This window comes from Sceloporus undulatus, chromosome 2 (assembly GCF_019175285.1).
Source record: "Sceloporus undulatus isolate JIND9_A2432 ecotype Alabama chromosome 2, SceUnd_v1.1, whole genome shotgun sequence".
Taxonomy (NCBI): domain Eukaryota; kingdom Metazoa; phylum Chordata; class Lepidosauria; order Squamata; family Phrynosomatidae; genus Sceloporus; species Sceloporus undulatus.
This window is the reverse complement of record NC_056523.1, coordinates 229,564,060-229,590,819: the sequence shown is the minus strand read 5'-3', so window position 1 is coordinate 229,590,819 and position 26,760 is coordinate 229,564,060. Positions and strand designations below refer to the sequence as shown.

The window sequence follows — 26,760 nt, the reverse complement described above, 5'->3', positions numbered from 1 at the left end:
TAACCTTACATGCTATTGAACTAACCCTGAAAGCTACTGATTCCAATGCAAACCTTGGGATACAAAGGCTGATTGGTCACCGACCCACAGACTATTCTCTCTGTATATTTATCTGTCCTTTTGTCCAAGTATAAAGTTCACATTAGGTCTGTTCCCTACCTTTGAGACATGTGTGCCTTTAGTGTCATAATCATCCTGGCAGTTTCATTTATACATCAGTAAACAGGAGGCAGAGTACAAATGTACTTGGTGATGACATTTGTTGCTGCAAGGCCTCCTGAAACAGTTATTTTATATCTCCTCCATCTCTTGCAATCCAAACAGTCCATACCCTGAGCTCACCCCTTGCCACTTCTCCGCACAGAGCAATGAGAAGACTGTATGGCTTGATCACATAGCTGAAGCATAAGCTCTTGCTACCACATCTTCAATTCAAATTCTGTTGGTCCTCTTGACAATCTATATGGCCAATAAGGAGATCACAGGACTTAGCAGGTGAGGCACTTTGTACAGTCCAAACAACTGTGTGAGTGCTGGATACCCCTGCATCTCGGTGTATCTAAATGCACCAAAAGCAGTTCCCTGGAATTCTGAAGGACACAGAACCAATATCTAATGTTGCCATATGCATAATTCTCTTCTAACCATAGGCCTCCAAAATTCCTTCATGGTTAGTCAGGTTCCGTCTAGCCGTTACAGACCTCCGATGTACAAAGAAGATGACTCTCAGTTTCTGGAAGACCTTTTCCTCTACCATATGTTACCATAAGTAAAAAATAACTTGGAGGCACACAACAACAGCAAATGATGATGTCACAGATAATCTGGAGGCCCAAGGAAATTGAAAAACATTTGTCCTGTTAACATTTGTCATTCAGTTTTTGCTTAAATGCATTGAACAAACTGGTCTGAAGAGTCACAACCATCTCCCTGCATGGGATTCAAGAGAAAAGGCTCGGGGACAAATGGTATTTACTTGAAGGTGGAGAGTCAACATGGGTGTCATTGACTCAGGCGATGAAGTTTATACACCCACACAAGTGTTCTTTGGAATGGAGTAATCTCTAGCAAGGTATTTAAGGGTGTGCACCAGGACTCCAGTCCTGTCTGCTGGAACTCCAATCTGGATCTAACCTCCATTGCTCACCACAGTCGAGGCAATGGGGGCAGCTATGCTTCTCTGGACCTTAACTCTACTGACATGCACAGCCTCAGTAATCTCAGATCCGTAAGATTTTTATTTATCATTTTCCTTTGCTGGGCAAATATCAAGTGGGATTTACAACTGGGGGGGGGACTGTAGTCCCTGGGCGTTTCCAAACTAGGCATTTACTATGGAATTTTTTGTTTCACCTGTTTATGAGAAACTTATATGATGTTGTAATGAAATAATTGTTCTACATTCTCCCCATGCTTCTTCCATGATGTTTGGGAATTCACAAAATCCACCTTTTGTAGAGAACAACTGAACAATAGGACAATATATGGAGATGTAGGCTGCCTTAGCACTTGTCTTTTGTCTTTTTAAAGAGCAAGACTTTCAATGTCTCCAGTTTTGAGTGCTCAGACTTTATCACCATATCTCTTAACTTTGGCACTAAAATGTATTCCTTCATTCCCAGACCCCAATACACATTACTGTTATTGTTCTTGTCAATGTGTGGATAGTCAGTTTAACTCAATTCCATATTGGAGGAGTAATTGAGTCCTTTGGGTGGTTTTGGCTGAGATTATAAATCAAGTTTTGATTCATAAACCTGCCAAAGGAGATCACAGCAGATTATTCAGTCTGTTCTAAAGCAATGGAAGAACTTAATACTATCTTCAAGAATCTTGACTAGAGCTCTGAAATGAACAGTCACAGCCATCGTCCAGACTGGGATTGGAGAGAAAAGGTTGAGGGACAGATGGTCTTCATTCAGTGTAGGATAGTTAATATGGGAGTGAGTGACTCAAGGAAGTGAAGTCCATACATCCATACAGTGCTGTTTAGAACTGTAAGATCTTTGGGAAGGATTCCTGTTAGAACATGCAGCAAGAACTTGGAATTCTTGGTTAGCTTTCTATATTATTCTTTTTTTGGAACACCAAGTCTTCTCCAGAGTTTGAATCCTGAATACCACAAAGCCAATAAATACAGGGCAGATCCTTTTAATAATAATAATATAATAAAATTTTATTTTTATCCCGCTTTTCCAATGATCAAAGCGGCGCACAAATTAGACAAAAGTACATCGAAGTAAAAAACGATAAAAACAGCATTTAAAAACAGTAACAATACAATAACAGGGCCAGCTGAGTGGGGGATCCATAAACATTGCAAGGTCATTAACAGAAGGGGTGAACCATAGAGTAACATCTCATGGGGGGAAGGCTTGAGAAAAGAAGAAGGTCTTAAGATTCTTCTTAAACGGATCTAAAGATGTGGTGGAGCGGAGCTCGTCCGGGAGATTGTTCCATGTTTTTGGGGCCGAGATAGAGAAGGCCCGTTGCGAGGTCCTAACATATCGTACTGTTGGGACCTCCAATAAATTCTTCCCTGCCGACCTGAGAGTGCGGGGCGGATTATATGGAGAGAGGTGGTCCTCCAAGTACCCTGGGCCCAAGCCATTTAGGGCTTTATAGGTCATTACCAACACCTTGTATTGAGCCTGGAAACAAATAGGCAGCCAGTGAAGATCTTTCAGGATAGGTGTTATGTGGTCTGACCTGGAGCATCCAGCAACCAATCTCGCTGCCATATTTTGCACTAACTGTAGCTTCTGGGTTTGGTACAAGGGTTGCCCCATGTAAAGCGCATTACAGAAATCCAATCGAGAGGTTACCAGAGCATGTACTACAGTTTCAAGGTTCCTCCTTGTCTTGTCTTGTATGAGGAAACCTGCTGATTCTTGGGACGATCCCATTAGTCTTGCTGTTTTCAGGCACCGAGAGATCTCTGGTCCAGAGCATACACTGAGCATAATGAACAGGCAGAGGGAATGGCTTGAGCTGCTCAGATTTGGTGGTTCTGCTGCTCACCATCTAATTGTGTCAGAATTTTGAACTTCATGCCCACAAATGCTAATAGTACTGAACTGGTGTCCCTAACTGACTACTCCAGGCCAATCTTTATTATATCTCCACAAATATCTACATATTCTCTGTTCCCACAGCCTTGCCATGTAACTACTATCCACTGTCTACTGTGGCCAGAAGACTAAGGGTGATGCCCTACACCAAGGCAATTGTATTGTATGGAGAAGTTTGGAGCAAAATGATCTTACTTGGAACCACTAATTATCTAAGTTCTTTAAAACTGGCTTGCTTTGCACATTTGAACAGCTCAGACACAAACCAGCTTTTGTTTTAAAAAAAGATCTATTTACTAGTCTAGTAAACAGATATAGTATAGAGTACTCATATAATAATTAGTTATAGTGAAGGGCATATCATCATTAAAGTATGGCATAGACAAGCATACATACATATGTGTATCACACATACAAAATATCACTCCGTAGAAACATGTCCACAATAAATCTCTTTAAGACTCAAGAGCAGTCTTCCCCAATGTGGTACCCTCCAGATGGTTTTGGCCATTGGCCCAGTGCTGTTGAGACCTGAAATCTAAAATAGCTGGCAGGGATCACACTAAGACAGGTCGCTCTAAAGGAGTGAAAACTGATTATTTGAGGGGAATCAGAGCCTGTCAAATAGAATCAGTGTGCCGCTAAGTTGTCAATTGGCCATCCATTCTATATAAAACAGATGCGACGTGTCCTTTCTTTTTCTATATACTATGAAAGACTACTTTTATTTCCTCTTTCTCTTTCTTATCCAGCCACTATCTTGTGGCCTTCCCAGCAGCTATTCATCATCCCAGCACTGAAACATTCTGTGTACTCTTACGCTCACTCCCAGAGACAGTCCACCTGACAGTAACACTTGAAACCAAGCTCCAGAATCACACTCTACTGGACAAGGATGTGGAAAAGCCAGGGACCTATGAGTGCCTTGATTTCCAGGTAAACCTGCTGGGAGACTATGGTATATTTAGCATGTTATGGGCACAAGTATCTTATGACTATTAGTACTGACCATTAGAGGAGCCAGAAACTCCTCTAATACCTGGAATTGTTGATCCTATGGCTTTCCACAGTTATATGGAGTATTTGCATTTCTCTACCCCTGACTGCCCATTGCTTATGGCAGCTGCAAATGTGTAAGACCATGGTGCAAGCGGTTCTACAGGGGCTACACAAAGATCTACCAATCTGGTTATAATAGCATCTAAACCAGTATCCCCTCAGTGCAATGGGCTTGATCCAGTATCTGCTTCCTAAAGTCAAAAAGGCTCTGCTGATGGAAGACGCCTCTTACCCAGTTTTCAGGGAATCCTCCTCCCTACCCATATAATGGCTCAGACTATTCCACAGGGTGCAGATTTTATGATTAGGATGGTGGTTTTGTGGTTTGAGCATCTGATTCTGGAGATCAGGATTCGATTCCCAGCTCAGCCTTGGAAACCCACTGGGTGACCTTGGGCAAATCATACACTCTCAGGCCCAGAAAGACCCAGGTAGGTTCACCTTAGAGTTCCCATAAGTCAGAAACAACTTGAAGGCAGACAACAACTAAATGAAAGAAGCATTTTGCTAATGTTGCTATTTCTCCTTCTTTCTCTTCTATACCTTTTTTTATTCAGGTCCCAGCTTTTATTCCAGATGAAGACACAACTCATTACTCTGTAAGTCACATCTTCCAATGATTCCCCTTCCCTGAGAGATACTATATTGAAAAAGCAGACATTATAAAGCAGGGGTAGAGGAGGAATTGGAAAAAGAGGAGGGAGGGCTCATCCAGACTACTGTTGTATGGCAAATAAAATATAAATGCCAAAAAGCAAATCTTCATTTTGACATTTTATACAAGGGATATCATTTTACAATGCTATTATATTTAATGGGACTTGAGCATCCACAAGGAGCCTTGGAACCAAACCCCAGTGGATACAAGGGACCACTGTACAATCCTTATTTTGTATTTTTAATTCTTTAGGATGGTAGAGCTATTGTGATAATTTTTTATTTATCATAACTCTCAGGAACTTTAGCACTATTTTACTTTTGCTATGATCTGCTATAATGGTATCACTGCGTTATTCCTTGGTAAGACCACCTCTAGTGTGTACTGTTTCTCCATTGTTGCTGAGGGGTTGTGTGGAAGAGGGTGATCAAGGACCTACACAGCAATGCCATCTCTACAACTTATAGAACAGTGGATGCTATAAAGTTCTAGAAACATTGTGGGTGTGGGGAGGGGAGAATAAATTAGAGGTAGGCAATAGGCTGAAAAGACCCAAAAGGTTTATGCTTATATTGCATGTCATGAAGCATTGCCCACAAAACACAATGAACCACTACAATAGATACATATGTGGATTTTGAATTCAAAATGTATGGAGATGTCTAAATGTTGCATCCAGCTCAGGAGCAAAAGACTGCAGCGACTAATGGGGAATTACCAGAAAATACACTGGGAAAACAGAAATGTTATATGGCTCTCAAAAATAAAAGGATACAGCAATGAAAACTGTGATCTGTCATATTTGGACATTCTGGATAAGCCCATAAAGAAAACAAGGGTGAATGGGGAAAGCTAAAACCAGAGTATGAAGAGAGGAAAGGATGGAATGTGTGAATAGGGAGGAAATAATAATACTTATTATTTGTTTATTTATTTATTTATCATTTATTTCCTTATGGGTCGAGTTGGGGAACAACAACAAATCAACAATGATCAATTAAAAAAACACTATACCTAAAACACACAACATTTTGTACACTTGGGATATGAGGGAAATGCCAGGATAGTGTAGGACTGAAAAAGCTTTGGTTCAAATCCTCACTTAGGTTTTGAAGGTACTGAATGACTTAAATTTGGAGAGGTGTGTGGAGTCTTGATTCCCTGTTTGCAGGGTAAGAAGGAAAGGGATCGCAAGTCTGCAGTTTGTGAGGAAATCCCAAATGTCTTGTACTCATGCAAAATGGTTTTCTTTTCTCAGTCCTCCTGACCAAAGTTACATGTAGTTTTCTCTTTTGCACCGTGAAGGAAACAGGAGAAGAAGTGGCCCGTGTTCACGTCCTCATCCGAAAGGGTGACAGTGTGAGTTTTGAAGAACGGAAGAAAGTCGTCATCAGGAAGCCTCTAACAAGGAACATCATAGAGCTTGACAAGCCCTTTTACAAGCCTGGAGAAACAGGTACAAAGTGGACAGAATATCCCAGAAGAGGGCTGCAGCTGCCATCCCATCTCCTGGACTGTGGCAATGATAAACAATATTACAGGCAGAATTCAAAGATGTAGCCATGCTAGTCCATAAAATCAGTATGAAAAAAGATCTTGTAGCACCTTTTAGATTAACTGAAAGGAGTTGATAGCATGAGCTTTTGTAGACTTCAGTCTACTTCCTCAGATGCATCTGGTGGAGTGGAAAGCCCAGGAGCAAACCTATATAAGTCATTTGTGTGTGAGAATGTAAATTCAAATTGAAAATCTTATGTGTATGGAAATGAGATGGCAATTTCATTTCATTCGAATGCGGTGGTTCTTGTTATCTCATTTCCATACCCACAGGATTTTGAATTTTAATTGACATTCTCACACACAAATGACTTATACCGGTTTGTCCCTGGGCTTTCCACTCCATCACATGCATCTGAGGAAGTAGGCTGAAATCTATGCAAGCTCATGCTACCAACCTTTTTCTTTCAGTCTCAAATGTGCCACAGGATCTACAATATTACAGGCAATTATGGGCCCTATACAGACAGGCCAAAACAAAGCTGCTTCAAGTCACTTTGGAGGTATGCTGTTTCAATGATGCATGCATCCTAAGAGTCTGGAAGCTGCACCAAAGCTGCACTTCAGTCCTTAGGACTGGAACATGGCTTTGGTGTGGCTTCTGGACTCTTAGGACACATGTATCATTTAAACAGCATACCTCCAAAGTGACTCGAAGCAGCTTTATTTTGGTCTGTCTATAACAGGCCATGGACTGGATAGTCAAGCTAAATACTGCAAGAGCTCAGCTCTTAAAGAAAATATAATAAGAGTTCCTTGTCAGAGTCCTAATCCTCAAGATCAGGACAGACAATAAGCTAGGAAGGGTGTGCAAATTTTTTGAGTTCTCCATAACTACTAAATAGGATAAATGATGTAAAATCAAGAGGTGGAAATGGGTTGGGGCAAAAATAGTCCGGAAGCTGCAGTCATATAGTTTACAGTAAGGCCCAGTGAGAAGATAGAGATCAGAGACAAATGAATTAATCTCCACTAGATACTGGGTGCTCCCATGCTATCGAATTCTCTTCCACATGAGATCAGGCAGATTGATATGACTTTGACTGCCGTGGCCCAATGCTATAGAATTCTGGGATCTGTAGTTTAGTGAGACATTTAGCCTTCTCCATCAGAGAGCTCTGGGGCCACAACAAACTATAAATGGCAAGATTCCATAGCATGGAGCCATGGCAGTTCAAGCGGTGTCAAACTGCATTAACTGTGCAGTGTGGATGCAGCCCAAGTGGCTTTAGAGAAAGGTCTTTAATGACGTACTTGTGCTGTGTTACTTTTAATTCTCCTTGTCTTGTTTGTAAATTATTTTACGTTGTCATCTTACTTAATTTTAGCTCATTCATGAACCTTGTTTTAGCTCACGTGTGAGAAAGGCAGGTATAAATATTTAATGTATTTTAAAATTTAAATTTAAATTTATTAAAGTTATTTATTACATAAACAAATACATAAATACAGTATCAGGTGATACCTAGGAGCCTGGGAGTTGGAAGCAGTGGCTAAAGACATGAAATATGGGAGCACTAGGAGGAAGACGGGGTAAAAATAAAATAAAATTAATCAATTGATAAGCAACAATCTCCTGGCAAATCAGACAAGAAAAAAAAAATGACTTCAGTTTAGTTCATAGCTTTAAAATACAGGAACATGGGATATAGGAGAAAGAAGGGAAAATATATAGAAAGAGTTTGAAAAATAGACAAAAATATGAAAAATAAAGAAATAATGTCTGCTTTCCCCCTGCCAGCAAAGGTTCGAATTGTGAGACTTGATGAAGAATTCAAAGCCATTCATGAAGCTGTGAGTACTACTTTTTTGGATTAGAAAGATAAGCTATTGATTCACTAGAAGATACAACCTGCACAGAAAACATTAGTAGTTAGGAAGATCTCCTTGTCAGGCCTATTGCTCTTATTTAAAAAAGCACAGAACTAAGCCAGGAGAAAAGATTTTTCCTTTTTGACTTCCAAAAATCAAAACTGTGAGTGTGTTATTCTTTTATGCCCTTATGAACTGAGTGCAGAAGTTCTGGAGGACATAATGGGTGCTTCCTATACATCTTTTATTGTGCAGATACCCTGCCTTTGTAACGGAATTGTACCAGTATCCATTCTTTAAGGGCCAGTACAAACTGGCCTGGTCTGGGGCTTTGCGCCGGTCTGGGGCCAATATTAGGGCTCTGTAGGGCTGGGTGTCCATACGCACCCAGCCTTTCAATTGGCACCCGTGCGCCATCTTGCCTGTCCACATGGGGCGTGATTGGCTTCTTTTTAGGGAGCGCGTTGCGGCCTCACCGTGCAGCTGGTGCGGCACCAACAAAGCACAAAGACGGGCGACATGGAGCCGCCCATCTATATCCCCCCTAAATCTCCAATTTGTATCCTTCCCATATTTTCTGACTTTTTTCTGTCTTTTTTGGTAATCACATGGACAGTGTATAAATGCTCCAAAGAAACAAAGGCCCCATACAGACAGGCCAAAATAAAGCTGCTTCGGGTCACTTTGGAGATATGCATGTGGAACTTGGCTTTGGCATGGCTCCTGACTCTTAGGACACATGCATCATTTAAACAGCATATCTCCAAAGTGACCCGAAGCAGCTTTATTTTGGCCTGTCTGTATGGGCCCAACATAAGTAAGACGGATTACAAGCATCAAGTCTTTTGATTAGTAGCAATAACAATAGCAGCTTCATTTATATATTGCTTCATACCACTTAAGCAGTATCTAAGCGGTTTACAACTGTAAGCTAATTGCCTCAAACAAGCTGGGTACTCATTTTAGCGACCTCAGAAGGATGCAAGCCTGAGGGCCTATTCAGACTGACCTTTTTGTGCTGGAAGGAACTGGGAAGCTTTGGTTTCTCCCTCCCTGAATCCCTCGGGAAGCAAGTGCTGACTACCACTTATTTTAACCCTGAACGCCCTCTTGGAAGAATTTGGGTTAAAGTGAAGGTGCCTTGCTGTCAATCAAATTTAGTTCTGCATTCATCATAGGTGATGTTTCCTGCACTCATTGGGCAATCGGAAGTGTGCTTCCCCCCTCCTTTTTTTTTTTTAAAAAACAGGTGCTGGTATGTGCATATTTTGTCAAATTAAAAACCTCCTCTGTATGTGTGTGTGTGTGTGTGTGTGTGTGTGTGTGCTGTGGGGGTTTGGGTCAGTGCAGGTCATGGATCTTCCCTTGGCCCCATTTGCCCCAAAATGCAATCTAATGCCATCTCTGCATCCTGCATCCTCTCTCACCTCACCTCGGAATGCCTGAAATGCCATGCATCCATTGCTTTACCTCAGCTACCCCTGAATTCCTTACAGACAGTAGCAAAAGCATTCTGTATTACTTTGCCAAATTGGAAAGAGCAACCTTTGTAACATTCGCACTGTAGCATTCGCATAGGAAAAAAGGCTTTTGCAAATGCCTTTTGCAAAGTGCCTTGCTGCTGGAGGCGGAAATGAATGGGAAAGGGAAACAGGCAGCGCTAAAACCATGCACATAGTCTGCAAAAAATAATATATATTTTTTTTAAAAAAGAGAAAGCTCCCTGGTGGGAGAGCAGAGGCTTGTTCCATTCAGTGCCCTCCCTCTGACCTGCCCTGAACCTCCTCCTGCTCTGTTGGCACCCTTTGGCTCCTTCCTTCTCCTCCTGGTCCTGCTCCCGATTGCCTTCAATGGCCCCTTTCTCTCCCCTGGCTCTTCATCCTCCTCCTCCTCCTGGTCCTCCTCCGTCCCCGATTCTCTTGGCACCCTTTGGCTCCTTCCTTCTCCTCCTGGTCCTGCTCCTGATTGCCCTCCATGGCCCCCTGCTTTGCCCTGGCTCCTTCATCCTCCTCCTCCTCCTCCTCCTCCTCCTCCTCCTGATACTCCTCCGTCTTTTGGGACCCTTTGGCTCCTTCCTCCTCCTCCTCCTCCTTCTCTGATGAAGGGGAGGGAATGCTCACCCTCTGCCCTCCCTCTGGCCTAAATCCCTTCCCTGAACTTGACCCGATCATGATTGGGGGCAAGTTCATATTCGCCGAATCCATGTTTTTTCAAAAGAGACGGCTTTCCCCCCTATTCTAAATGACCCGCGCTAAGGGGCATTTGCCACAAAATGCTTGTGTATGCCTTGAAATGGATTGTGACAGATTCGGGGCGAATATGAACTTCACGTGCAAGAATCAATTCCTGATCCAGGTTAAAAGGTAGTCTGAATGGCCCTACAGTCGGGCCTAAGCTGGTATTGAACTCGCAACGATGTGGTTTGTAAATGAGTGGCTGCAGTACAGGCATTTGACCACTGTGCCACCAGGGCTCTACTTAGCAATACCATGAGATATCTATCTGAAAGGTCTCTTAATTTATATTATCATGCATTATGAAACTTTATGACAGTTGAATTCACCAGTCTCTAGTAGCTGAAATGTCATCTGATGGAATGTTTACAGACATTCCAATTTCCGTGGGAAATAATCAGCCAGGAAATCATTGCATTGCTCCAGAAATCTCTTTTAAGTAAAAGATCTTTCTTTGAGGTGAAGAGACCTAATCCAAAAGGAGAAATTGAAAACCTTAGTGGGAAGAAGTCCCAAGAAGCCAGGAGGAGCATGCGTACTTCCCCACCATCCTTTCTGTCATACCCATCTCCCCTGAGGAGAATGGGGCAGCAGAAGGACAGGCAGGGGCAGGGGGGCTGGCTGGGTGTCACTCCCCTATGGAGTGTTATCCAGTGCAGTTCACACACCCCACACAAACACACACAGTGACACTACTGACTTGGAAAAGCTATAGCAGTTTCCTCTTGCCTGACACTGTAGGGAAGGACAAAACTCTTCCTCTCATCTCCTCCCACTCCACTTGTTTCTGTTAAATGCAAACTATTTATGCACATTGAACTCAGTTTGCAACAAGTGAAGCAAGCTGAGGACAAAGGCAGAAAGTGGGATGGGAGGGAAACTGGGGAAAAGTGGGATGATGACCATACTTGACTGATTTTACAGACTAAATGCTGCTCCTTTTTGTGCTGGCAAAAAGCTGGTTTTCTGTGCCACCTCGGCTTTAAGGTGCTTTGCCAGTGTGCAGTGTCTAAACATCATGCTGGCGGAGCACCTGGAAGCTGGCTGCAGGGCAGGCGATGTGAAGCTAGCTTCCGGGCATCATGGGGGCATGTAGCATGAATATGCCATGTTCCCAAGCTGTCTAGAAGCCAGCTTTTCATGCCATTCTGTACCGGCCTATATCTTTGAATTCTTGAGGAGTAAAGTTTGGGAATCACTGCTTTAGAGGCTGCTGTATCTAAGAATTGTGTAAAAAGGAAAATCGTCCCAAAAGCAGCTTTCCCTATTCTTCAGGCACTAGGACAAGAAAACCAACACCCGGTGCCATAATGACAAAGTCCAGAAGGAGAGTCCAGAGGCCCTCCCAGGAGTTTCTGGGGCAGAGAACTCAGGCAAAAGCAGTGAAACAGTTTTGCAGGTTGATTACACTGTACAGCCACTGCAAAAGGTGCTTTTGGCTGGGTTGCTTCAGGCAAGGGTATCTCAGGAAAGAATGGGAAATGGGAAAAGGTACCTTGCTACCTTAGTAGTGATGGTTTTTGCCTTATGAAAGCCACAGTTGAAAGGCCTCTTTCCCCTCCATGGTCCACTGATGGTTTGCCATTGTTCTCTCGTGCCATTAACATCAGGGGAGAGACAGTGTGATGCAGAGCAGTTTGCCATTGCTGTCGTTCCTTGACTGGTTTTGCAGAATACTGAAGGAAGTGGAGACTGTTCTGTTCCTTGTGATGCTGAGTAATATCTCCTCTCTCTTTTCCATTTGCAGATCCCTTTGATACAGCTAATAGTGAGTAAATGACCCTGTTGACATTTACTTTTTGTGCTCATTTACTTGAACAGTCTTTAGGATGTGCTTACACTACAAACGTAAAGCATTGTGAACATATTTGCAGCTCTAGGAACTATAATTTTGGGATGGCACTGGAAATGATGGCTTAAGTACAATTCTAAGGGGGCCCAATGTGATTAACCAGATTGGCAGTTGGCTTCAATTGCACACACACAAAAAGATATACAATTCTGAATGAATCAAGGAGTTGGATAGAAGTAATACACAAGTGAGCACACAACAATCACATGCATATCAGTAGCACATTTTGAAAGTGAAACAAAACAATTAGTTGCATCACAATAACACTTATTCAAGATGTATAACGCTTGACTGAAGTTCACATATGTAAAAGGCATATACAGCTAATTACACCTATCAAGCTTCAGTCAAGCCATACACAGTCAGCCCTCCATATCCACAGATAATATCCATATTCCATGGATAATCCACAGTTAAAAATTGGAAATAATATGCAAAACAGGGGAATGTGTTTGATTCTCCTCTCTACCATGCAGACCCAGTGGATAACCTTGGGCAAGTCACATTCTCTCAACCTCAGAGGAATGCAAAGGCAATCCCCTCTGAATCAATCTTGTCAAGAAAGCCTGTGATAGGGTCGGCAAAAATCAGAAATGACTTGAAGGCAAACAACAGCAGCAATAATATCTAATGCCTTCATGACATTTTGCTGTCTAGTATGTCCCCACCCACCCAATGAATATTGTAGAACAAGTTATGTGGAATTTCAACATTGCTGATGATCAACAAGCCATACTTTACTTTATTGTTGTGCATAGGATCCCAATAGAAATCGAATTGGTCAGTGGGTGGATGTGAAGCCTCATCATGGTATTGTGGATCTGTCATTCCCTCTGTCCTCTGAAGCAACCCTGGGAACATATATCATTAAATTTGGGGAAAGATATAAAGAGAGGAGAGAATTCAATGTGGAGGAATATGGTAAGATTCAAAGCAAGACCATGTTGCTTATAAAAAGTTGTTCTATGTATAAGGGGTTAGGTATTGGGGGCACTGCTTTGCAGTGGTTCCGGTCCTTCCTCTCGGGCAGGTCTCAGAGGGTGCTACTCGGGGACTGTAGCTCCAGTAAGAGGTACCTCACTTGTGGGGTTCCTCAGGGGGCTATTTTGTCCCCGATGTTATTTAACATCTATATGAAGCCGCTGGGTGAGATAATACGGAGTTATGGTGCTGGGTGTTATCAGTACGCTGATGACACCCAAATCTATTTCTCCGTATCTCGTTCGTCGGCCTCGAATTCCGATGGCATCTCTTCTCTCAATGAATGTCTTCAGGCGGTAATGGGCTGGATGAGGAAAAACAGATTGAAACTGAATCCAGACAAGACGGAGGTGCTCATGGTAGCGGCCCCGAAACCAAGAATTGGGTTGCAACCTCCAGTCCTGGATGGGGTCACACTCTCCTCCAGCGACTGTGTTCGCAGTCTGGGGGTGCTCCTTGACTCGTCGCTCCTGATGACAAATCAGGTAAATGCGACGGTCAGGAGTGCCTGTTATCAGCTTCGGCTGATACGCCAGCTGCGCCCTTTTCTGGAAGTAAGGGATCTCGAGACAGTTGTGCACGCACTGGTAACCTCACGCCTTGATTTCTGTAATGCACTCTACATGGGGCTACCCCTGTGCTTGACTCGGAAATTACAGCTGGTTCAAAACATGGCAGCCAGGCTTGTGTCAGGTACATCTAGGAGGGACCACATTACTCCGGTTTTGAGGTCCCTCCACTGGCTGCCTATCAGCTTCCGGGCCCAGTACAAGGTGTTGGTTATCACCTTTAAAGCCCTAAATGGCTTGGGTCCAAACTATCTTAGAGACCGCCTCCTCCCGTACAATCCTCCCCGCGCTCTCCGGTCCTCTGGGAGGAACTTACTGCAGCCTCTAAAATCTAGGCTTGCGGCAACCTCCCAGAGGGCATTCTCTGCTGTCGCCCCCAAACTCTGGAACGACCTGCCGGATGAGATCCGTCAGATAACATCATTAGACAGCTTTAAAAAAGCGGTCAAGACGGATCTCTTCCGGCAGGCCTTTCCAGATTAACCATCCCGGCCCAGGTTCCCAGGTTCCCTGATTCCCTCATTCCTCCCGTGGCCCCATCTTAGAGATGGTTGAGGATCAACAGAGGGATATCAGGGTTTTTAGTTTTAATTGCTGTTTTTATCCTTGATATTGTATTTTTAATATGTTATACTATTTAATACTGTCTTAAGGGGGGGGGAGGGATAAAGTGTTTTTAATTGTCATATTTTATATTTTACTGTTGTTAACCGCCCGGATTGGTTTGCCAGAGGGCGGTATACAAATAAATATTATTATTATTATTATTATTATTATTATTATTATTATTATTAATGGAAGAGAGTTGCCTAATCATGCAATAATGACTTTTTCATTGAATGCCAGAGGAGACTTTGTCACTAACATAGCAGCCAAAATATTATGTCATTAATGTGACAGTCATAGTGTCTACAGTGTGCAAATAAAGTGGCGGAATTACAATATACAGGTTGAGCCTCCCTTATCCGAAATCCTTGGGACCAGTAGTGTTTTGGATTTTGGAATACCTGCATTTGCATGTATGTACATAATGAGATATCTTGGAGATGGGACCCAAGTCCAAATACAAAATCCATTTCTGTTACATATACACTTATACATATAGCCTGAAGTAATTGTACAACTTAATCATTTTGTGCACGAAAAAAGTCTGTGTACACTGGATAATCAGAAAGCAAATATGTCACTATCTCAGCCCCCCATGAAAAAAGTTTTTGGTTTTGGAGTATTTCAGATTTTGTAATTCCAGCTCAAGGAGACTCAACCTGTATACTTTTGTCTCGGAGAAAAGACACTTCTACAGCTTCATTTTTGGACAGAGCCTGGAAAGTAACTTTTTTAAACTGCAGTTCCCAGAATCTCCTAGTATGGTTATCTCCCTTATACAACTTATAATACTGTGCATTTGCATGTACACATCCTCTGAATGAGTAATGACCTGTGAGACAGATCCCATGTCTCTGAAATTACATGAGAAGTTCCAGGATCAGGGATAAGAAGTTTGAAAGATGAAATACAACTAGTAGGACATATATTATTTTATCTGGCTTGACCTTTTCCCTCTCGTGTGCAAATTACAATGCTTCTCTTTTGGTGTAAGCCTTTGCTGTGTAGGACTAAATGTATCTGTAACAATATATTTGACTCTACAGGATGAATAGCAGCCCCAGAGATTTTAGCAGGGCATATGATTCCCAAAAGGAATGTGGTACAAGAAGAAATAATGTTCTTCTTCGTGGTCTCTGCGAATCATACAAATGGGTTATACGGAGCCTGCGCAGTGCTGCTCAGAAAACTTTTAGAATCACTGGGCAAAGTTAACTTTGCAACTTTTTGGCAGTAGCTCCGCCCATCCCTTATAAGCCCCTTGCGTTCCCGCTCTTTCCCCAGTTCCTTTTTTTCCACTGTGTTAGCTGCTTGTGGAACTTCATCCTGTGTTACTTGAACTGGTTCACTGGACTTTGACTTCGGACTGATTTTTGACCATTCTTCTTCTGACCGCCCCGTGTATTGTTGACCATTCGGCGCGTCTTTGACCTCTCTCTGGATCTCGATTCGGCTTCATGATGTCTCCGGCCCCATTTTAAAAATGTAATATCTGCAGTGGTAAGATCCCCGTACAGGATCCCCACTTGTCTTGTCTCCTCTGCCTTGGCAAGAACCACAACTCCAAAGCTTGTGTCTTGTGCAAGTCCTTGACCCCTCAGGCTAGAAAGAACTGTGATTCCCGGTTGATTACAGCCATCTATCAAGGCATCCTTAAGCCTCAGGATACCGACCAGCCAGGTTCGGTGCCCGTGGCTTTCAAATCAACGCCAGCAGCTGCTGGCTCTGTGGCCCAGTGCCCCAAAACCAAGCCTAGTGCCACCGTGGCCCAGAGTTCCACCACTGACCCAAGTGCCACCGCCGAAAAGCCTTCGAAAAGGCAAGCGGCCAGTGGAGCTGGTTCAAAGCCGAAGTCCTCAGAAAAGGATAAGGCTAGAACCAAGGACTCAGGCTCCAATAAGAGTTCAGCCTAGGAGGTGAGCTCCCGAAACAACACGAGCTCTAAATCCTCCTCCAAGAAGAGGCACGTCCCCTTGGATGCGGGAGACGGCTCCCCTCACATTTTGGCCAAAAAGGCCAAACCTTCAGCCCACACCGAGTCTTCGGTACCGCCTTCTCATAAGAAAGCCCACTCGAAGTCGTCTGAGAGTTCATCTTGTAAGAAGACCCACCGAGAATCTTCGGAGGCTCCTCGACCTCCCAGGGACCTTGCATCTTCTTCATCTCCTTCAGTACCTGCACAGGTCGAACCGGTGCCTTTAGTCCTCACTTCTCCAAGGGCCACCTCAGTACCAGCCTCAATCCCGGCCTCTATCTTGCCTGCAATGCTGGCCTTCCATCACTCTGATGACGACGTTCAGTCTGCTTCTCCGTCACCTCGTCAGCGCTCCCCAACACCTGTTCCTTGGGTCCAGGTGCACAAGGCCCAGATCAATCATTGACTTGGACTGCTTTTATGATAGCGAGACTGATAGATATTTCGTCGCTGTCAGTTGGGACGAGGCCTATAGGCGTCTGTCATCAAAAGCCACTGTGCCTCCAATGCAGACCTCCATCTCCAAGGAACTACCGGCACGATCCACTGGATCACCAGGGCATACAACTGTTCCTCTTCAAACGTGCGTAGCTACCACTCCACCAACGGGTCGGGCGCCCGCACTGACCTCAAAGCCGCTTCCACCGGTACCGACTCCTTCACGCCATGCCGCTACTCAGATCGACACTAACTCTGGATCCAACAATGAGGGTTCTCATGCTTCTCGCGTCGATTTGGGCTCCTCAGACGAGGTGGCTCCTCAATCTCCTCAAGAACTGTACCAGCCTGGATCCTCATCCCCAATGGATGATGTCCGCACCTTCTCCGAACATGTTATTAAGATGGCCAACACTTTGGAGCTACAACTTTCTCATGTTGAGGAAGAGGCCAAGGATGCAGTCGAGAGGAGGATCCATGGCAAAGTGCCGACACCTACCTTCATCTCACTCTTGCCTTCCCTGGAGAGCACTGCAAAACGCTCTTGGGACATCCCGGCCTCACTGACAACATCTTCTAGAAAGATTGAGTCCCTATACAGGATCTCGCCTTGCCAGTGCTCCTGGCTCATGTCCCACCCAAAGCAGAATTCGACGATCGTCAAGGGTTCTCAACAGGCGTTCACCCCAAAGATGTCAACATCGCCTGCCGACCGCGAAGCCAAGAAAATTGCCAGCCTAGCTAAGAAGGCCTATTCTGCTTCAGTGTTGGGCTTGAAAGTAGCGTGCATGGGGGCCTACCTTCAGTGCCTCATGGAAAAAATTTCTCCGGTCATACCTGATGATCCTGATGACTGCCAACGGGTCCTCAAGGAAATTAGGGATGAAGCCCACTCCACTGGTGGCTGGCTCATCACCTCTGTCCGGCTCGAATTCCGTCACAACCTCCTCACCCTCTAGAATGGCCAGGTTCAGCATCCGGACATCGAGAGCTTGCCGATGGTGGCGTGGAGGCCCCGACCCTAGCCTCGCTTCCTCCCTCGGTACAGACAGTGATCTTGGCTGCCCAGAAACCGGCCACCCAGAAGTCCTATGCTTCCAAGTGGAAAAGGTTTCTTCTGTTCCTCTCTGAGAGAGGCCTCTCTCCAGCCCAGGTGATGACGCCAGTGATGCTGGAGCTCCTGATGGCACTTCTGGACTCAGGCCTGTGCCTGATATCCATTAAGTGCTACCTTTCTGCCATCTGTTCCCACTTTCCTGAAAGTTTGTTGCAACCTTCATCCTCCAGTCTCAGTACTGGCACCGGCTTGGAGCTTGGATACTATGCTATCTGCTTTACAATCCAAGCCCTTTGAACCCATGGCCACCACAGACTTGAGACTATTGACTTGGAAGACTGCCTTCCTTGTGGCCATCACCTCTGCCCACTGTGCGGGCGAACTCTGTGCCTTGCGGAGAGACCAGCCTTTCCTTAGGTTTCACAAGGATAAGGTTGTCCTCCGTACCGACATTACCTTTGTGCCTAAGGTGGTGTTGGCCTTTCACATGTGTCAGGACATTGTGTTGCCGACCCTAGCCTCAAACCCAACCACTGACACTGAACACAGTTTGCACACTTTGGACGTTCGTAGGGCTCTGGCCTTCTATTTGGACAGAACTGCGGGTTCGAGGCATTCCGAGAGACTTTTCCAATGCTACTTGGAACCAAAAATGGGACAGCCTGTGTCTGCACAAAGACTCTCAAAGTGGGTGGCTGGTACCATCAACCTTTGCTATGAACTGTTGGGCAGACCTCTCCCAGCCAGGGTTCGGTCCCATGCAACTAGGGCAGTAGCGACATCCTCCGCTTTTCTTGTTGGGGTCCCCTTGGAGGATGTCTGCAAAGCTGCTGTTTGGTCCCAGCCCTTTACTTTTATTAAGTACTACAGGCTGGACACCAGGGCCAAATGTGACGCAGCCTTCGGAAGGGCAGTGCTGGTTTCAGGTTTCAGGGTTACATTGATTGCACTGCATTTCCATTTGTTTTATGTTCTGAAATGAATGTTATGTACTGCATTTCTAGTAGCAAACATGCTCTGAAATGAATGTCCTTTGCCAATTTATCTTGGTTTGGAACATTCATTAGGTTTACATAGGTCCTGCATGACCTAATGTGTTGTTTCTCTGTTTCATATTTTCAAAACAAGCTTAAGTACTATTTATAGAAGTACTGATGACAGGTCCAACATGACCTAATGTGTTATTTATGTGCCTTATGTCTTGCACAGGTTAAGTGCTATTTATTCAGGTACCAAAATGACTGACACAGTTTGGGTTCAAACAGTTTATTGTACTTAATAAACACTTTATATGAACCTTACTTGGGTTTCATGACACTCCCTCCGCCGCTGACCTAAGCTTGTCAGTCTCAACCCATTTGTATGATTCGCAGAGACCATGAAGAAGAAGGACAGGTTGCATACCTGTAACGGCATTTCTTCGAGTGGTCATCTGCGGATTCATACAAATCCCGCCCGTCCTCCCCTCAGTGTCCTGCTCTTCATTGGCTCATTCTCATGTCGCTCACGCGGTTCCAATTGCGGAACTGGGGAAAGAGCGGGAACGCAGGGGGCTTATAAGGGATGGGCGGAACTACCGCCAAAAGTTGCAAAGTTAACTTTGCCCAGTGATTCTAGAAATTTTCCGAGCAGCACTGCGCAGGCGCAGTACAACCCATTTGTATGAATTCACAGATGACCACTCAAAGAAATGCCGTTACAGGTATGCAACCTGTCTTTCCTATCCCTTCATACAGCAGTCCTCCTGATAAAAATTGGGGGATATTAGATGCTACCTATTATTTCAGAACTCCATAGATGAGCCATTTGACCTTCTACAGTTTCATTTGGATGAGTCCCTACCTAGCTCTTAAACTTTTGCTGCTGCTGCTTTTTTTCCCCAGTTGTTGCATCAGAAACATGATTGGTTTCAATCAGTGTGAATCATTCTACCAAAATAGTGACTTCTGCTCTTTCTCCATTACAGTGCCCCATAAATTTGAAGTACTATTTGAAGTGCCACAACTAGTCACCACCGCAGATAAAGAAGTTCAGGTGAAAGTGCTAGGAAGGTTTGTAAAATAAATTATGATATGTTTTTACACCATGCCAATTGTTGGGAAACAACATTTTGTTCCCAGTAGTAAAGACAGAGTAGATGGGCATCAACACTACATCCTAATTCCCCCCCCCCCCCCCAGGTTTTGGAGAATTAAATTGCAGCAGGAACAAACGTCCCACACTGGTACATGTATTGAAGCAAAGCTTGTTCTGTCTTGAATTCTTTCACCTCTTAACCATCTGTTCTCCACGTTTAGCCTGGAGAAGAGACAGTTAAGACAAGAGGTGATATGATAGCCCTGTTTAAGTATTTGAAGGGGCGTCATATTGAGGATGGAGTAAGCAGGTTTTCTGCAGCTCCTGAGAATAGGACCTGGAGCAATGGATTCAACCTACAGGAAAAGAGATTGCACCTGACAGTAAGAGCTGTTCGATAGTGGAATACATTCCCTCAGAGAGTGGTGGAGTCTCCAGCTTTGGAGGTCTTTATACCGAGCCTGGATGGCCATCTTGTTGGGGATGCTTTGATGGAGGGTTCCTGCATGGCAGGGGGTTGGACTGGATGGCCCTTGTGGTCTCTTCCAACTCTATGATTCTATCATTCTATTTACAAATGTAAAGATTTTTCTTCTAAAACAAACAAATGTTTCTCTTCAGGATATGTTTTTTCTTTGTTTCTTTCTTTTATTTTGTAGTGGTGTCCACCCCACAACTTTTGTTCCTATGCAGTTTATTATGAATATTACCTGTTTCAGCTGAAACATCGTTCTATTCCCTAATTCTGTCTTTTGATACAGGTACACATACGGAAAGCTTGTCCAGGGAAAAGTACATCTGAAATTGAGGCGAGGCAGGTCATTTTATTTTTTTGAAGAGATCCTAAGTGGAGAATTAATTAGTATTGAGCTGGATTACAAAGGCCAGGTAAGCTAATTGTCTAAGATCCCCCAGATAACCTACCCAATCAATTGTTCAAAAAGTACCACCTTAATCAGTTTTTCTTGTATTCTATTCTCATGAAGGCACAAAAGTAGTACCTAGCTTGCTGAAAGGAAGGAAATGCCCCATTGTGATACATTGAACTATAGGGTTGGGGAGATACCATAGCCTACTTCCACATAATGAAGGTTGCATCTTCACTGCAGAAATCATCCAGTTCGAGACCGCTTTAACTGCCATGGCTCAATGCTATGGAATTCTGGGAAGTGTAGTTTGTTGTGGCATCAGAACACTTCTCAGAATTCCATATAATTGAGCCATGGCAGTTAAAGCAGTCTCAAACCGGATTATTTCTGCAATGCGAATGCCTCAATAGATAGTGTAGGACGTCTCACGCACATCAGAGCCAACAGCCTGGGCAGCCTGGTTTCTGAAAATGAACCACATGATACTATGAAGGTACCTATGAGCTCTGTGTAGCTAGACAATTGTATTTCCTTGTCTGTTGTTATGTGCCTTTAAGTCGTTTCCAACTTATGGCGACCCTATCATGGAGTTTTCTTGGCAGGATTTGTTCAGAGGAGGTTTGGCATTGCCTTCTTCTGAGGCTGAGATAGAGTGACTTGCTCAAGGTCACCCAGTACGTTTTATGGCCAAGCTGGGAATGAAATCCTGGTCTCCAAAGTCATAGTCCAGCACTCAAACTGTTACATCACACTGGCTCTCTCTTGACACCAGCAAAACAATTTCCTTGAAAATAATCCCCCCTCTCTCTTTTTCAATAAATGTGTCACTGCAATGCCAAAAATTTAAACTATTTCACACATTATTTGGAATATGAGATTAAAATATATTTTAAGCAGACAGTCAGGGATGCAGGCAAGAAGGAAGGGATGACAGAAAAGTTATATGCAACCCTTTCTCTTATCATATACTGTCGATTGGTGATTCTCAGTCTGTAGGCAGTAGCTAGTAGTCAAATGGTAACCAAGACCACTTGGGTGAGGAAACGTTTTCATTTTTGTGTCACCAAAACAACATATGCCAGTTTCCTATGGATCCTTGAGGTTTTGACAAACAACACTCTGATTTTAAAGTCCCATTTCTGCATGAGATTTTACCAATTCGCCCTCCATGTGATAAACTCCTTTCACGGGGAAATCACAAAAATGATTTGGTGCTGTTTATTGCCCATTTAATAGCTATGTGTGTGAAAATCTTAATTGCAATATCCCATTTTGCATGAGATAATGTTTAAACCTCTGGTTTACCCCTGATTTTCCCTGTGTGAGTCTATTCCATGGCAGAGGGTCAATTCCATGGCAATACAGGCAGAAAAAACAAATTTCTTTTCTGCTATCACTGCATCAACAAAGAGCTGGCCAGAAGAGCTTTTTGTGTGTGTGGTCAAGGGGTCTTTTACACATGGATCTACAAGATCAAATCCAGACCACTCAACAGCCCACTGTAAACAACCTGCCTGGCATTTTGCAGACAAAATTGCTTCGATTGTCTCTGACATGGATGCTATAATTAATACAGATGCAGTGGATATAATTTTGGTCCCTCCTGGTCCAGTAACAGTCGATGCTTTTCAATTTCTACAAACTAGGGATATGGACAGGATTCTTGGAGAGGTGAGGCCCACCACATATGGATCAGATTCTTGATCTTCCTAGCTTATAAAAAAAAGCCAGAGGGGGATGAGCAGATTTGGCAACCAATGTCACGCTAAAATAAGGCAAAATTCCAGCTTGCCTGAAGTAGGCAGTTACAAAACCATTACTGAAAAAGCCATCCCTGGATTTCATAGTATTGGACAATTATTGGCCAATGTCCAACAGTCCATTTTGGGGCAAGGTATAGGAAGAAGGGGTGGCCTCCCAGCTCCAGGGGTTTCTAGATGAGACGGGTTATCTAGATCTATTTCAATGTGGTTTCACGCTTTGTTATGAAATTCAGACTCTTTTGGCCACCTTAATGGGAACTAAATAGGGGGACTGTGCCCCTCTTGGTTCTGCTAGATCTCTCAGAAGCTTTTAATATCATCAACCATGGGTAGGACTTGGAGGCACTGTCTTACAGTGGCTTTATTCCTTCCCAGAGGAGCAAACTCAAAAGATGGTGCTGGGTGACTCTTGAGCAATCTGTTGGCCATTGGCCTATATGCTTTTTAACATATACATGAAACTGCTGGAAGAGATCATTCAGGAGTTTGGTACCATTAGTTTGTAGATGACTCCCAGTTCTATTCCTCCTTTGCACCTTAATCATGGAAGCTGCTTTGGTCTTAAACTGATGTCTGGAAAAGAATGAACAAATTGAACCCTAATACAGACAAGACAGAGGTGTGCCTGACCAAGTGTAAATCAGATGCAAGCGTATGAACTCAGCCTGTGTTGGATGGGGTTACACTCCCTCTGAAGCTGCAGGTCTGCCACTTGAGTGTACAATAGTCCTGGGACCTTATCACATGGAGGGTTTTGCAGCTCTGTTCTGACACAACTGCGGGTCCAACCATGCGGGTTCACGCTAAAACGTGATGTATTATCTCACATGATTGCTTTCTATGGGGGGTTATTCTGAGGTGCTTCCACAGTCAATCCAAAATGACTCCTGATTTTGGTGGATTCGATAACAGGTGAATTTACAAAAATTGCTTCTAAGCTCACTTCGATTTCATTCCGAATTGGTCTGGTGTGGAATGCAACTTTGCTTCTGTCCTGGTACACACCCTCCCCCCCAACCTCCAAGGTCCCACAGTTCCCATGATGCTGCGCTGAAATTTTGACCCATTTGCTTCAGGTGCTCGGAAGGGTAGATTTAATGTAGATGACAGGGATGAAGGGAATGAAACAAGAGGCTATGGGGAGAGATGGGAGCAACGGAGGGGTCCACCGGAGGCTGGGGCAGAGGCTCTAGCTCCTAGAATTCCATAGCCTCGAACAAAGGACCCCACAATAAACTCCAACTCCCAGAATTCCTTTGCCTAGAGCCAAGGACCCCACAACAAATGCCAACTCCCAGAATTCCATAGCCTCGAGTCAAGGACCTCACAACAAATGCCAACTCCCAGAATTCCATAGCCTCGAGTCAAGGACCTCACAACAAACTCCAACTCCCAGGATTCCTTTGCCTCGAGTCAAGGACCTCACAACAAACTCCAACTCCCATAATAATAATAATTTATTAATTTTAAAATAATAATAATAAATTATTATTTGTAAAATAGTAATAATGATAATAATACTAATTTATTTTTAATAATAATAGTAATAAGTTATTAGTTTGCTGAGGCACCAGAGCTCTCTGGCAGAGAAGGCTCAATGTCTCACAACACTACAGTTCCCAGAATTCCATAGCACTGAGCCAGGACAGTTAAAGTGGAGTCAAACCGGATTATTTCCCCAGTGCAACCTGCACTGCTACACTGATTATGTGGCGTGAAAGAAATTTTTTTAATTAATAATAATAATATTACATTAAGGAATTATTATTATATATTAGTAAAAAGTTCTTGACTGCATAATTAATAATAAGAATACGAATCAGCCTACTAATCAGTTGCCAGCACTTACATTCAGATGAAGCAGAGGGCATGTAGGAATAGGTGACATTCCCTATCATTCACATGAGGCTAGCATTCATGTGAAACTGGAACCAGGAAGTGGCCCCGTTCTTCAACTTGGAAGTGCAAAGGTTCATGATGTGTTCAGAACCCCACTGGGCATGCGCAAGGGTCCCAATTCGAATCTTTGAATCCGCATGGTATGTACTGGTGTGGTAATTCAAAGTGCACTCGCTCTGCTTTGACCAAGCAGACAGACCAATAGTATCAAAAGCTCCAGTTGCTTTGAAACCACAGTAACCGGATGCCACGCTCCTGAAGCAGGCCACTGGCAAGAGTGACTTTTTGCTGCTCCAGACTGCCTTAGCCGGTCTCAGAGGCTTAACAGCTGCTTTGCTAGGGGTGCATCATATAAATGCCATGCACCTGAAGTGGCCAGAGGTTGTTGTTTTATTTGGCCCATCTGCTTCAGGGCTAACTGTTAACAGTTAAGCTGTAGAAAAATAAAGGAGAGTTTGTTAACAACACGCAGAGAGATCAACCTTACAAATGTAACATTTCTTCTCTGCATCCTCAGACAGACAAGACTGGTTTTGCTTCCTTTACTATTAATGCTACAGATCTTAATCTATCTGGAAAGGGGTTCAACAATTATGTTCACCTTTCTGCAGATCTGGAGGAGGACGGAACAGGTATGAGATATTCAGCTCATTAATTACTCTTACAGATTAAAATTTTGGTCATCATAATATAGTCCTAATATTCTTGTTTAATTTTTCTCTCTCTTTTTCTACTTTGACAACAGCTGTGGTTCTTGAATCTGAAAGTGCTTCTGTACTGAAGTGTTTTTATGTCTTTGTGTATGTTTGGTGGTGGGGAAAGACTTGCCAAATGCTATTCTACTTTCTCAGATGCAGTCATCTAATTTCCATATTGTACATTTTTACTAATTCTTGTAGCATTATTAGATCAGTGGCTTTGGCCAGAGAGATCCATGTTCAAAGCTCTGCTTAGGCCATGTCTCCACTGGCTAAAAGCCTCACCCCCCCCCCCCCACCCATTCTGGCATCCTCCTGTTCAGATGGCACATGGCCCATACCTTAGTTCTGGAATGGGCCATGCGGATGACATCTAGCATGTATTGTTGTGGGAACCTTAAAAGCCTGGACTTTCTCTCACTAAGTCCACCAGCTTGTTTAGTAAAGGAATCTCAAAGAAGATGACGACTCAAGTCAAAAGAATACAAATCCAAAGGATTGTTGCTGTAACTGTTTTCACTACTGTACTGTACTTTCCTCCCACTTATACAGACATAGACAGACACATAAGGAGGGGAATTTTGACTAATTGGTAAGGAGTCCAATTAGCCCACACAGATACGGATCAATAACATCAATCTCTCACCTCAGTGGCTGGGTTGGGGCCAGGGCAGTCTTACCACCCTAATCCGGCATTTTTCCAGGCCACAGAGAAGCGGCAAAGTGCTGCTTCTCTGTGGCCTGGCAAAGGGGTGTACAATTTCATGATTCTATGATTCCACCTGTTGCTTTGGATCTTCTGGGTTAATCCAGAGCCCTCCATTTCTCCATCGCAGTTGCTGTCTGCATGGGCATTCTCTGGGCTTCCCAGTGCATGCACTACTGCTGCAGGTCACTTGTTCTAAGGTCAGAATGAGGCACCCAGCATGTGAACATTTCTAGGTGCCTCATTCTGGCCATAAAAGTGAATGACTTGTAGCAGTGGTGGCAGAAAGCCACCATGGCACAGACACAAGGTCCAAGGTAACACAGGTAGGTCAGGGTAGTTTCCAGGCCAGGATATTTCGTGCAGCTCCTAGAGTAGCTTGGCCAGGGCAAACAAGGCTTCCATCATGGCAGCGGCATCACTAGGTTTGGAGTCACCCAGTGTATTAACTCTTTGTGTCACCCCCTCCACCCCCATTTATCTCCTCCATATAGCACTGTACATATATCAAAATTATACAGTGCGACCACACTATATGCAGCTTTTACACTATATGCAGTTTTTAGCTGAAGCTGCGCAGCCAAAAATGAATGGCACACACATTCTGCTGTGCTAAGGGCACAAGCCCCATTATATTCAATGGGGCTCAACCATACGTATTATTATTATTATTATTATTATTATTATTATTATTATTATTATTATTATTATGCTTTATTTATATAGCATTGTAAATTTACATAGCACTGTACATAAAATCATTTAATTAGACGGTTCCCTGCCTTCATGTTTACAATCTAAGAAGACACGACACAGAAGGAGAAGGGAATGGCTGAGGGGAAGGGGATCAGGTCCAGCATTCTTCTCTCCCTCTGAGGCC

The 26,760-nt window shown here is 43.7% G+C and overlaps 2 protein-coding genes across 2 annotated transcripts in view; both read left to right on the top strand.

The window, feature by feature from the left end:
• Positions 1-962: 962 nt before the first annotated feature.
• LOC121924316 (alpha-2-macroglobulin-like protein 1) overlaps positions 963-26,760 on the top strand; it is an 81,260-nt gene continuing 55,462 nt past the window's right edge. Inside the window, exons 1-10 of the mRNA XM_042455673.1 lie at positions 963-1,228; positions 3,824-4,007; positions 4,688-4,729; positions 6,094-6,244; positions 8,087-8,139; positions 12,139-12,159; positions 13,002-13,164; positions 19,836-19,920; positions 20,707-20,833; positions 24,994-25,108. Of these exons, the coding sequence (XP_042311607.1) occupies positions 1,161-1,228; positions 3,824-4,007; positions 4,688-4,729; positions 6,094-6,244; positions 8,087-8,139; positions 12,139-12,159; positions 13,002-13,164; positions 19,836-19,920; positions 20,707-20,833; positions 24,994-25,108 (1,009 nt within the window). The 5' untranslated portion in view covers positions 963-1,160. The remainder of the gene's footprint in view (positions 1,229-3,823; positions 4,008-4,687; positions 4,730-6,093; positions 6,245-8,086; positions 8,140-12,138; positions 12,160-13,001; positions 13,165-19,835; positions 19,921-20,706; positions 20,834-24,993; positions 25,109-26,760) is intronic.
• LOC121924317 lies at positions 14,589-19,251 on the top strand. The gene is made up of 2 exons (XM_042455674.1): positions 14,589-17,660; positions 17,694-19,251. The coding sequence occupies exons 1-2, from the start codon at positions 16,686-16,688 to the stop codon at positions 17,769-17,771; spliced, it is 1,053 nt and encodes a 350-aa protein (XP_042311608.1). The 5' UTR covers positions 14,589-16,685; the 3' UTR covers positions 17,772-19,251.